Raw genomic sequence first — 14122 nt, forward strand, 5'->3', positions numbered from 1 at the left:
TGTGCATGCGTGGTTTCTTTATTTAATCATTTCACAAATGTATTGCATTTGAAAGGAAATCAGTTGTTTTTTTGGGGGGAGAGAGAGGTAGAGAAAGATTGAGGCTTGTCATTTTATGTCATTCTGATATAATTTTATTGCCGTTTTAGTAAAAAAACACACACACACACACACACCTGCTGTGGTAATTGTGCTGTGTGTGTGATCTGTCAGTGCCACCATTCACTGTGTCAACATTCTCAGCAACACTGTCTCCTAGGGCTGTCAGGAGGCCCAGCTCAAGGTGAGCTTAAGCCAATATTTGTGTGTGTGTGTGTGTGTGTGTGTGTGTGTGTGTGTGTGTGTGTGTGTGTGTGTGTGTGCGTGCGTGTGATTTTCCTGTGTGGACAGGAAAGAGTTGGACTGTCAGATGGTACTGAAATTCCTGTTTCATGATGCTCATGATTGAAAAGAAAAAAAAATCTGAAATGATATTACTTCAGAGAGGCAGTCTCATCAAGCCTCGGGTGATGTGAGGAGTTCAGGCATTAGGTCAGTTGTTGTCTCAGAACAAGTTTGCTTTCACAGTTGCTCTGGAATTAGACAGGCAAAGACTTGGGAATTGAGGGCATTTCATAAACATTTTCATTTCCTGTTCTGAAGGACAGAGGATGACTCTTTGACCGTATGTTGTACGTGGTTCTTCACAGCACTTTGAGTCAGTTCTACTATCTATTATTCAAAATACACTGAGTCAGTTCTATCTATTATTCAAAATACACTTTGTTACCATTTGTCATTATAGGGGAGATAAACAGTGGGAGACAAGAAAAGTTTTAAACTTAAAAATGTCTCTGTATCTGTGTCTCATGTGTGCATGTACAGTGAGACAGGTAGAGGACACATGTACAATGAGAAGGTGGTTTAGGACACGTACAGTGAGAAGAAGGTTGAGGACATGTACAGTGTAAAGGAGGTCACGTACGGTGTGAAGGAGGTTGAGGTCACGTACGGTGTGAAGGAGGTTGAGGTCACGTACGGTGTGAAGGAGGTTGAGGACACGTACGGTGTGAAGGAGGTTGAGGACACGTACAGTGTGAAGAAGGTTGAGGACACTCTGTTCCTAAAGCCATTGCACTATACTTACTGCACTATACCATACCTTTTCCTTTAGTCTTATGAATTCTCTGCTGTTATTGTTGCCCTTTTTAAATCTGTGTGTGTGTGTGTGTGTGTGTGTGTGTGTGTGTGTGTGTGTGTGTGTGTGTGTGTGTGTGTGTGTGTGTGTGTGTGTGTGTGTGTGTGTGTGTGTGTGTGAGAATTTTACCAATCCAGTGTAGGGTCACTGTGTCCTCTCACCCTACGGGCACAACTTGCTGAGTCAGAATGCAAGGTGACTATAGCTTTGTCCTCCGCTTGCGCACAAAGAGCTCAAATGGAGGATCTGGGGGCGGGGCTTTGGCCCTGTCGTCCAGATGGCCCTGCGAATGAGCCTCACCGTAGCATTCGCCACTTCAAAAAGCTCCGCATCAAAGCAGCCTGCAGTCTACAGCATACTGGAGCTTTGCCAAAGGGGAGAGAGAGAGAGAGAGAGAGGTAGAGAGGGGGGAGAGACAGAGAAGGGGAGAGAGAGGGAGAGGGACAGAGAGACAGAGACTGAGACTCTGACAAGTTTCTGAGTGTGCTGTGGTACTTGAAACCCCATCCCTCTGTCCTCTCCATCATCCCTCTGTCCTCTCCGTCAGTCGCTCTGAACACTATGGAGTGGAGCCTTTCTCCCTGCTTCCCCAGGCTCAGAGTGGCTCTATGGAGTCTGCCTTACACCAGCCCACAGTAAGGGGCTTCCTACATGTGACTAGACTTCAGGAGGCACCGCGATCAGATCTGGAGGGAACGGCGCTAATAGCAGTAGCGCTGGGTGGCAGGGTATGGAGCCGTGTGACTTTCTTTGGAAATATCTGACATGGAAATAACATGGCTCTAACCAAACCTGCAATCCTACAGCTAGTCCTGACATATTTGTGCCTTGCAAGAATAGAAGAGAGACAAACACTTTTAAGAAAACCTTAGCAACGAGCACAAATATTTTGAGACTGCGCCAGTGATTAGAAGGTTAAAACAATGCTTCATGACCACACTACATACAGAAGTAAACACCAGTCTTTATGACCACGCTACATACAGAAGTAAACACCAGTCTTTATGACCACACTACATACAGAAGTAAACACCAGTCTTTATGACCACGCTACACACAGAAGTAAACACCAGTCTTTATGACCACGCTACATACAGAAGTAAACACCAGTCTTTATGACCACACTACATACAGAAGTAAACACCAGTCTTTATGACCACGCTACACACAGAAGTAAACAACAGTCTTTATGACCACACTACATACAGAAGTAAACACCAGTCTTTATGACCACACTACATACAGAAGTAAACACCAGTCTTTATGACCACGCTACACACAGAAGTAAACACCAGTCTTTATGACCACGCTACACACAGAAGTAAACACCAGTCTTTTTGCCCCCTGCCGTGGAGAGTGTGAGATCTGCCAGTGGTATCTTGGCGCTGACGTACATCTGCCCCCAGCTGTGTTTGAATGCTCTGATCTTCATTTTTTCTGCACCTTCACTCTCCAGCACGCTGCTGCTCCTTGCTGGAGGATGTTGTCTCTGCCATTTGTGAGTTTTTGTGCACCATTTCTCATCCATTCTCATAGCCGCTCTGTATGAGCACACTGTGAAACTGCAGTGTGTCCACACGTGTGTTTTTAGAACAGAAGGCTAGGATCAGACCAACAGACATGCACTGCAGAGTATCTTGCAGTGGTTGAGTTACTTCATTTCTATGAGAACGTTGTTTTGAGTCTGATTTCTCTCATTTCTAATCTGATTTTGTACTTCATTTTGGCAGGCACACTCCTCCTGCCACGATAGTTGTATGCAAAAGCTTGTGATCAACACTTGGTTGTTAATTTTCCTGTGTTAAATTGCATAATTCTAAATCACAAAACCCAATTCACTTTGTCTTGTTTACTTGCAAATGAACACAGTTAAATAAATCCAGAATGACTGGGCCCCAAGCAAGAAGGAGCATCCATAGAAACAAATAACCGCTTGCTTTGGCACCCCAGAGTGTGATAAGACTCCCATTTCGTCTCATCAATCATCTTTCCCTTCTTCTCTTCTGTCCACGAATATGCAGGCTACCTAATTAAACAGAATGGCACCCTCCATCTCCAGTAGACCATGTCAGTCTTAGCCACATTTGATTAACTCCTTCATGTACAATTGGTCCATTATGTAAATTTATATTCAGTGTCTTCCATGCAGGGGGGGACCTGAACTAGTGATGTAAAGTTATGGGTCAGATCTGGACCGGGTGTGTCCCATTAGGTGTGGACTCTACTGTGCAGGTTACAGTGGCTCTGCCTCTGACTGAGAGAATCCAAGGCCAACTGTCTTTTTGTAGAAAAAGAGGGAGCCCTTTGGGGGGGGGGGGGGGGGGGGGGATTCCAGCTTCTTAAGAACGCACAGTTGCCATGGAAACGTGCCTGGGTATACAACACCAATGAGGTGAAGAGATGGGATCAGAAAGGATCCATGTTCTCTCTCTCTCCCCATCTCACCCTCTCTCCCTCTCTCTCTCTCCCTGACCTCTCTCTCTCTCTCCCCATCTCACACCCTCTCTCCCTCTCTCTCTCTCCCTGACCTCTCTCTCTCTCTCCCCATCTCACCCTCTCTCCCCATCTCACCCTCTCTCCCTCTCTCCCTCTCTCCCCATCTCACCCTCTCTCCCTCTCTCCCTGACCTCTCTCTCTCTCTCCCCATCTCACCCTCTCTCCCTCTCTCTCTCTCCCCATCTCACCCTCTCTCCCTCTCTCTCTCTCCCTGACCTCTCTCTCTCCCCATCTCACCCTCTCTCCCTCTCTCTCTCTCCCTGACCTCTCTCTCTCTCTCCCCATCTCACCCTCTCTCCCTCTCTCTCTCTCCCTGACCTCTCTTTCCCCCTCTCACACCCTCTCTCCCTCTCTCTCTCTCCCTGACCTCTCTTTCTCTTTCCCCCTCTCACACCCTCTCTCCCTCACTTTCTCACTTTCTCCCTAACTATCTCTCTCTTTCTCATTCACACTCCCTTTCTGTGGGTCTGTCCCGGTCTCTGTGGGTCTGTCCCGGTCTCTGTGGGTCTGTCCCCGTCTCTGTGGGTCTGTCCCGGTCTCTGTGGGTCTGTCCCGGTCTCTGTGGGTCTGTCCCGGTCTCTGTGGGTCTGTCCCGGTCTCTGTGGGTCTGTCTCGGTCTCACTCACTTTCTGATATTGCCCACTTTTCAGTCTCTGCCATTTCAAAGTGTTAGAAGTGGTGCCATCACACAGCTATGTACTCACCATTCACATGTGCACACACACACATACACACACACACACACACACACACACACACGTGCACGCTTTCGCATACATATGCTATTAGGTGACACAAAAAGGTTTGTCATACATGTTTTCAGCAGTGCAGATACATTTGCTCTCAGATGTGCTTGAGAACTCTTTAGTATGCCACGTAACACTCTCCCCTGACACTGGAGAGGTTAAGAGATTGAATCAAAGTGGACGTATTGTCTCTCGGCCTGTCTGTCTGTCCTCTCTCTCTCTCTCTCCTTCTCTCTTTCTCCCCCTCCCTCCCTCCCTCCCTCTCTCTCTGCTCCCCTCCCTTCCCACATGTGGGTAATCTTAGAGAAGCTAACTGATAGGAATCCTCTTTATACCCTGAAGAGTTCAGCTCTGCTAAAGCCTGCAGCCTCTGAGCATTTGTTAATGCACAACTGGCTTTTCTTGTGCTACCTATTCCCAGTGCTGCTTATTCCCTGATCACAATCTTCAGCCCCGTCTACCTTTTAGCATGCATTATGGACTATCGGTCTCCCTGTTCTGATCTAGCTCTAGGATGCATGGGGGGTTTGCTTTCTGTGTTCCTCTGCTTTACCCATTAAGCGTCTAGTGCTTAAAGTGGCTACCTGTCTATTCTGGACAACGCACGGCACTGAAACACGGAATGACTTCAATTAATATGGAAAGTACTCATTGGCAAAATTAGAGTCAGAAGTGAATTACTCAAGGAAAAAAAAAGGCTGGTTTAAAGGGCTTTGGCTTTCATGTCATGATGGAACTTTAACAGGACTGAATTCTCATTCTGCTTAGCGAGGCGTAATGGAAATGAACAATGGAGCTCGGAGTGCACATGCACACACGTCGGAGATTCTCGCCGTGCGTTTGCATGTCGAAAGCTTTTAATCTCTATTATTGGCTCGCATGTGGTGGATGAAGCCCCTTCTCACGCCTGATCATTAACAAAGAAAATCTCCACCCATTTTCAATATAGGACCCAATCTTACTCTGCACTTCACGTCCTTGTTTAACAAAATGTTGGAAAGCTGCTTTTTATGTATATATTAATTTACATATAGCTAGACTTTTATTCTCTGCTTTGATAGGACAATCAATGTTGTGACCAAGATCATTTAGAATTTCTTTTTTTTTGTGTGTGTGCTAAAACTGTGTTGAATTTTGTGTTGAATCCTGTAGAATTTAGTCACAACCTTAATTTAACTGTCATGATCCACCTCTTGAGGTTCCTCAGTAAGACTTTAGACCCTGGTGTTCTAGATGAGGGTTGGAACTCTGAGCACAGGATCACCAAGATTACACTTGGGCAGCCCAATCTACACTGTTCTGACAACAGGACCACTTTTACTTAAAAATAACATGATGGAATGTGAGTGTGCATTGTAGTCACACACCACAGAGCTACGGTCTGCCACACTAAAACATACCAGCTACTACAGACTGCAATTCTTCACCTACAAGGTTGTTTGACCAAATGTATTATAACTGTTAAAATAAATAAGTGATTCAAAGTGTGTCTGAATGTAAGGGTCATTGACCACTTAGCAGTCTCGATAGGTCTTTGAATATTGTTGGATTTAAGTGGTTGTGGTATATGGGAAGATTTGAGGTTTCTGATTGGCCCAAGTCTTTAGATCGCGCTCCAATGGTGTATGCTCCTGAATGCTGGTCCTCACAGGTCAAGCAGTCCTTCACATACATTGGCCCCGCCTCATTCCCTTAGCTCTGCCCCCCCCCCCCCCCTCTCTCCTTCCTCCTCAATCCTCCATCCTCTTTGTTTCCACTAATAGCCGGAGAGTTCAGGAGCAGGGGTACGGAGCAGGCAGCCCACAGTTGCTCCTGTCTGTGAGATAAGGACCTGGATAATTACAGGCAGTCTGGACCACAGGTCTCATGTAGACACCTAATGATATCAGTGAGATTTGTTTGCCAGCTCCCTCACAAGGACCATCTTAAATGCAATGGAGTGTGTCTATGGTAGCATTTACCAGCTGCAGTTACCAAAAATGTCCTCTAAAACTTGTCACCTCTTATAAATAGATATATTATATATGTGTACATAAAATTTCTTTCTTTTTTTAATACTATTTGCTGAGGACATTGTTCCCCAGAGGATCTCCTCTGATGCAGCGCATGTATTCACTCACTGAGGTGAAGAAGTGCTTCCTGGAGAAACATGTGTGTGTGTGTGTGTGTGTGTGTGTGTGTGTGTGTGTGTGTGTGTGTGTGTGTGTGTGTGTGTGTGTGTGTGTGTGTGTGTGTGTGTGTGTGTGCGCACGTGAGAGGTACAGCTGATGCTGTCCGTAGGGGAGGGACGTGTGCAGGCCCTGAGTCCTCCTGCTTCCCATCATTCCCCCTTCAACTCACCACCCCTATTATTACACACCCTGATCAAATACCAGCTCTGATAGGACGCTCGGTAAATACCAGCGTTAGCTGTTTGGACAGCTTCCGCAGTTAGTGGGGTACCAGCCACCTGCGCTGTGTCACCGCGGCGCTGGCCACATCACTGCGGGTCTTGCTCCGCAGGACAAACACATCCTAAAGGGTCTGTGGATGAGGCGTAGTGGCACGTGTGCAGAAGAGCTGCATTAGGAAGTGGACGCAGAGGGGCGGGGCTTCCACACACAAAGAATCGCTTTGGATCTGTGTGGCCTTCACACACGCGTGTGCACGCATTATTCAGCAGCTGAGTGAAGAGCGGTTTGTTTGTTGTTTGCGTAATGTAACTAGATCTGTGGAGGACCAGAGGATGAGAGGGCGCCCTTTTTTTTTAGTAGGTTCCTGTGTGTGTGTGTGTGTGTGTGTGAGGGGGGGGGGGGGGGGGGGGGGGGTTGTGCTTATGGATAAAATATCGAGGAGAGAGCAGTAATGCACACATCCCCATGGTTTGCCTCTGCTGAGCTATGTAGGCTGTTCCTAATTGCCGCTGCAGGAAAGAGTCACAGAGACAGAAAAATACAGCAAAAACACGCGTGGCAGAAAGAAGAAGAAACAGCCAAGTGGATGATGCTGGAGAGATGGCTGCTGGCTTTCCTTCTGGAATGTTCCCTCACCTTTTGTTTGACAGTTTGTAGGAAAATTAGGGGCACGGTGGTGGCGACAAAGAGAGTCGTTAAATAAACAAAAAAAAATCTGTCTCTTTGCATTTGACTTTACATTAAACTTTTAGACACTTTAAATTGTTTGAATACATTCACTTTCAAAATATATTAACATTAAAATAAAGTTAAGTCATTAAATATACAGTTTTTCTTTGCTTGGTTGCTTTATACTAAATAAACGAGACCCCCATATGATCGGATGAAAGAAAGTTCAGAATGTGAATTACATTAGATTTGGTGGGAAATTAGAGGTAATGGCCATTTATACTGGTGCAGTGTCACCAAGCAGGCGTGCTGTGATCACATGCATAGATTTGTTCCTGCAGTTCGTAATATCTCCACTGTTACTGTGGAAACTCTCTCCTCTGTTTCAAGCTTTCCTGCTGCTGCATGTTCTCATTTGAAAAGGAAGTTTTTATTATTGTCCCATTGCCTGCTGTCTGCAGCATTAATTAGAGCCAGTAGAAGTTGCACTGTGAATCAGCACCCCCTTGTTCTGTGCTTGCTCTCTCTCTCTCTCTCTCTCTCTCTCTCTCTCTCTCTCTCTCTCTCTCTCTCTCTCTCTCTCTCTCTCTCTCTCTCTCTCATATACTTCAGTCACATTTCCTCTGCTCTTTCTGTCCCTCACATGTTCTCTTCCTCTCATTCCGTCATCACTTCTGACTGGCAGAGTTTCTTCCCCATCCAGTTACCATTTGATGTGCTGAAATCACGTGTGTAATCGAGAGCTGTCTGTCTGTAATTGAGAGCTGTTTACGCTCTCTGCAGTCCTGAGGTTGCTGTTCATTGTTGCTCTTTGTGATGTTTACTGGGATTTTCTATCCCCGATCTCCCAGGCACATTTTCAGTTGGTTTGCTGACTAGAATGAGCAACCACCTTACACCTGGGCAGGTTTGCTCTGCTGGTCCTGGTCTGGCTCCCTGCTTCTACATGTCCCACTCCAGACTGTTCGCTGCTATGGTCAAAAAATCTAAAGCCCATGGTAGGGCTGGGCAATAATTCAATATCAATATACATCACGATAAAAAATGTTTCAATAACGGTGATATGATTTTTAAACACATTTTCAATATTTCGATAAATGCTACAACATTACAATGTTCATAACAGGGCGTTGCCGTTCAGTGATTGATGTACGCCATGTGCATGCAGCCAGTGCTCAGCATCAGCAGCCTATGCAAGTTTTTGGTTTGGCTTCGTGACGTGTACTAGCTGCAAAATGAGCACCGCTGACCACATTACAAATGTGACTGAATGAGCTTTGACGAGCGATAATAAAGCAGATGAAATATTTGATAAAAGGGGAAATACAGTTGATGCTGTGGTGTGGAAGCAGTTCGGCTATCGAAGATATTAATATTGACAAAGCTGACGAGTTTGTTTATTTAACGATGATGTCGTGCTTCATCTTCATATATAAAGGCTGAATACAAATAAATGGTTGACGATTTATTTGTACAATTTTTATTTCTAAAGTAAATATATTTTTTTATAGGAGGAGGTTTCATATACTTGACATTAATTGTTCATACATTTGTAGGTACGGACATCTGTTGTGGGCATTCTTGGCAGTTTTCTGTGGCTTTTACATTATTCATATCGATATCGGAATTATATTGTATTGACAAATTTATAAATATATCATGATATAACATGTTGTTTCACATGTTGTCCAGCCCTAGCCCATGAGCTATAATATGAATAATTAGATTAGATTAGATTCAACTTTGTCATTACACATTGTCACGAGTACAAGGCAATGAAATGCAGATAGCGTCTATCCAGAAGTGCATGAGTAGTTACTAAATACCTATGATACAGTATATACACATTATATACACTATGGCTGTAATATACAGGTGTGACTATGATGTTATAGAAGTCTACAGATGGATACAGGTATGTACAGATTATAAATAGAATGAGTTGGGCTGTTCTTTTAAAGGCTTACTTCAGGCTTTAAAAAAATATATTTTCAAAGATTGATTATATCTTGAGGAAGCATACGTCGTGCGCTGCCCCTGCTAAATTGTCTGGTGAGCGCATTTTTGCAGTGTATGTGGGTGATTTAGTGTGGTTGAGCTAAAATCGCTCAGAGTGATGGAGTAAGGATTGTTAATGAAAGTGTTAGAACCTCCAGATCTTTTAAAGATCTTGTATTGTGTCAGTGGCGTTGTACCGCCTGTCAGACACACTGATGGAGAAGAGCCAGTGGAATCGTGTTCTTCTTGATTCTGTTTGTGGCAGCTGATTTTTCCTTGTGCCGGGCGATTTATTCTTTTCTTTAATGCTGCTGGTTTATGTCTCTCTTTTCTCTCTTTTCTCTCTTTCTCTCTCTCTCTCTCTCTCTCTCTCTCTCTCTGCAGGGTAGTTTTGTAGCGAGCATGACGGCCACCCTGCGGCAAATGGACGACTATCACTACACTCACCTGATCAACACTTTTGGCAAGATGAGGACAGATGTGGTGGTGAGTGGGGCTTCTCTCTCTCTCTCTCTCTCTCTCTCTCCCTCCCTCCCTCCCTCCCTCCCTCCCCCCTGAGTTAACCTGGGCTTTGGGTTCTGCAGGGTTTGGTCCAGATGATGCTGTTTGCGGTGCACAGCCATGACCCCTCGCTTCAGTTAAAATGGGACATCAGCCATGTTACTTACTACTTTTTGTGTTTGTGTTTTGCTCTGTTATTTGCATATTTTTTATCATAAATGGGGAAATGTCTGTCCTGAAACATTACCTTTGGATATATTTTTGTCACTGATTAAATCATCATGCATTTCTGAAACCTTGAAAGCTGATCTAAAATTGCCCCATATTGGACTTCTCTGGTTTACCTGTCATATCTCTGTCTCTCCGTCTGTCCACTTCTCTGTCTTTAACTGTCTGTCTGTCTGTCTTGCAGGATTTTCTAATGGAAACATTTATCATGTTCAAAGATCTCATTGGCAAGAATGTCTATCCTGCTGACTGGGTCATCATGAACATGATGCAGAACAAGTAAGTACAGCCTCTCCTGTTTCAAACCAGCCCGGCTGCTGATCTGACATCAGTCCCACTGTGCCCATCTTCTTTGTGTGCCTTTGGGTTTGAAATGCAATAATTGGTCCCAGATCAGTACTTTTGATTTTCTGTGTCTCCATCTTCTGAAGTGCATGAAGGCTTAGTGGCATAACAGTGTGAACATTATATTACCAGGGAGGCAGTACAGAATATAACTTAATTCCACTCCAGGATGTAATGAAATTTTTTGTGCAACATATTTTTAAAACAAGTTTACAAAATGTTTGACACTATCAATGACAAATATAAAATCTTTAATACAAAATCAAATAATAAGGATGAAAGAAAATTATAATAAATAAAATGATTTACTGTAAAATTTAAGAAAAAACTCTGAATACAGTGTTGAATAAAGGTGCCTTTTGAGACATTTTTATTAAGGGTGTTGAACTGATCACAGACTTTCAGGTAGAGAGTTCCAGAGCGTAGCAGCTAATGGCCAACACCTCCCCTTCAGTCACATTTCTGGGATGACTAGTATATTCCCATTACAGCCTAAAACACTGAGGCAAGACCATGGAGGCATTAAAAGACTAATAAAAGGACCTTTAAAGTCCTGCTGAAAGATGTGTGCATGCAGCAGTAGGATTTAATGGGATCACTTATTCAGTTCTGGATGTTCTGAATGAGGAGTGTAGCGTTCACAGCTTCTGGGCCGGGCTGGGCTGGGCCGGGCCGGGCCGGACCGTGCTGGATAAGACCGTAGCCTAGATTATCAAAGGCCTAGATTAACATGCTTGTGTGAATGTATCACTGTTAGCAATGATGAGAACCTAATAGACTAAGTAATAAATAGGTAATTTTCTTGAAATTGAGCTCTGTTAAAAACATGTAGGTTCTTCATATAGTTCACTTATTTATCAACCAGGAGTCTAAATGCACGGCAATGACAAACTATAATTCAGTGTAAAACAGGTGTACACAGCATTAAACTTTGTTAAAATGAACTGAATTGAAATATAGAATGCTACCATGCATTAAATATACAGCAGCAAAAATACTATAAACTGTAAATAAAGTTCAGTGTTGTTTTAAAGTGTGGAATGGTGCAGAGGAACAGCATGGTAACCAGTATAAGAGCCATGGTGTCCAGATATTTTTAACTATATAGCTCCTGCCTGCTTAATTTACAGTATAAGAACCACCATCATCTTCAGTTGCAGGAAGTTATGATGCTTCTACATGTTGTCATCTGTGTGGTCCAGCAAGGATCATATTCACTAGTAGAGATCGAAAAGGATGAAAATGATTAATTTAGCCAAATGTCATCTGCATACTGGTGGAAACAAATGATCTATCTCTTGATTATATCTGCTGGGTAATCCATATATAGATGAAATTAGAAAGGGCCTGGAATTGTGCCTTAGAGGACTCTACAGGGTGCTGCGTGGTGTTTAGCACGACTGTGTGCCTGTCTGGTGTTCCACATTTTCATGGCCACCAGGTTCAGCAGCTGGACACACAAAATCTTTAACAGTGGAATCACAGTTATATCCAACATGATGGGGCTGCGAGGCTGACTGGCTCCCTAACGAACGATTCACTCTCAAATATTTTAAAACTGTGAGAAGTGCTGTGTTACGCAATCCCCTAAAAGCAGTTGGGAAATTTCCTACAGAGTTTTCTTGCTCAGATGATCATTAAACTACCATGAAAATATTTTGGCAAGAAATGTAATGCTGAAGAAGCTGGTAAGTAGTTAGTAAGTGATGAGGATTCCCTGAGGATCCGTTTTCTTCAATACAGCCCTGATTTATATATATATATATATATATATATATATATATATATATATATATATATATATATATATATATATATATAATTTAGAATAATGATAGATTGACTCTAATTATAACTTCAGACAATAATGCCTTACATTTTTTTTTTTACATTAAAAGGTTTTTTGTCAAGAGGGCAGCTTGAAGAGTTTGAGTGATATGAACCCAGTACATGTTTAGATTGATAGCACGTAGACAATGTCCTTTGTACAGTCCTGACTAATGAAAGCACTACCACACCACAGAGGAGGACACACTCACTTTTCTTTTTTCGGATGACAAAAACATATTACATTTCACAGCAAAGCAGGATTCAGTAGAGATTCTGTGGGTTGGGTGATCAATTTATGTACGGTGGGGAGGGTGGGGGCTGGTTTGTGATCGTCAGACAGCAGGAATGAGAGTCTGCTGAGCTTCATTAATCTTCAATGTCTTCAGTTTTTTATAGACAGCTCAGTGAACAGTTTGGTGAGTCCATCTTCATTATGTTTCTGATTGTCTCCTCTCGCAAACCTGTCTTACAATGTTCTTCCCTCCCCTCTCTTAAACTTCAGTGGAGGGATATCTTCAGGGCTCTTTAACATTTACCATTACCGTGGGTGTGTGTATGTGTGCGCGCGTCTAGAAGGAGCACTTCTACTGTTTTATTTACTTTAACTGTATGATGTTATTTTTGGAAAGCAATCCCTTGGTCAAACAAAACTCATGAGTTTGTGATTCCTTTTTATCTGGCCAACAATAATGAATTTATTATTAACAGAAATTAAATATTCAGTAAAGTAGATTCAATCAGTATTTGGTTGCTTTGAAATAAATGTGTCCCCATTAATATATTGTATGGCAATTAAGCAAATGTAACCTTCTCTTTAGTCACTAAAGAGAACACACAGGTGTTGGACAATGAAACTGAAACACCTCATTTTAGTGTTGGAGGTTTCATGGCTAAATTGGACCAGCCTGGTGGCCAATCTTCATTAATTGCACATTGCACCAGTAGGAGCAGAGAGTGAAGGTTCAATTCGCAGGGTAAGAGCACAGTTTTGCTCAAAATATTACAATGCACACAACATTATAGGTGACATACCAGAGTTCAAAAGACAACGAATTGTTGGTGCACGTCTTGCTGGCGCATCTGTGACCAAGACAGTAAGTCTCTGTGATGTATCAAGAGCCACAGTATCCAGGGTAACGTCAGCATACCACCAAGAAGGACGAACCAACAGGATTAACTGTGGATGCAAGAGGAAGCTGTATGGAAGGGATGTTCGGGTGCTAACCCGGATTGTATTAAAAACACAAAACCACGGCTGCCCAAATCACAGCAGAATTAAATGTGCACCTCAACTCTCCTGTTTCCACCAAATCTGTCCGTTGGGAGCTCCACAGGGTCAATATACACGGCCGGGCTGCTATAGCCAAACCTTTGGTCACTCGTGCCAATGCCAAACGTCGGTTTCACTGGTGCAAGGAGTGCAAATCTTGGGCTGTGGACAATGTGAAACATGTTTTGTTATCTGATGAGTCCACCTTTACTGTTACGGTGTGGAGATGCCCCAAAAAATCATGCCACCCAGACAAGGAAGACCAGAGTGAAGCGTGGGGGTGGATCAGTGATGGTTTGGGCTGCCATATCATGACATTCCCTTGGCCCAATACTAGATGGGTGCATCACTGCCAAGGACTACCGAACCATTCTGGAGGATCATGTGCATCCAATGGTTCAAACATTGTATCCTGAAGGTGGTGCCGTGTATCAGGATGGCAATGCACCAATACACACAGCAAGACATC

General features: G+C 43.5%; 1 protein-coding gene across 2 annotated transcripts in view; it reads left to right on the plus strand.

Moving 5' to 3' along the window:
- The window catches only part of dock1 (dedicator of cytokinesis 1), a 196447-nt gene that overhangs the window by 113772 nt on the left and 68553 nt on the right, over positions 1-14122 (plus strand). For both annotated transcript variants that reach the window (XM_077000004.1, XM_077000005.1), the window contains exons 28-29: positions 9864-9965; positions 10393-10487. In XM_077000004.1, coding sequence (XP_076856119.1) covers positions 9864-9965; positions 10393-10487 — 197 coding nt within the window. The remainder of the gene's footprint in view (positions 1-9863; positions 9966-10392; positions 10488-14122) is intronic.

The sequence above is a fragment of the Brachyhypopomus gauderio genome, chromosome 3, assembly GCF_052324685.1.
Source record: "Brachyhypopomus gauderio isolate BG-103 chromosome 3, BGAUD_0.2, whole genome shotgun sequence".
NCBI lineage: Eukaryota > Metazoa > Chordata > Actinopteri > Gymnotiformes > Hypopomidae > Brachyhypopomus > Brachyhypopomus gauderio.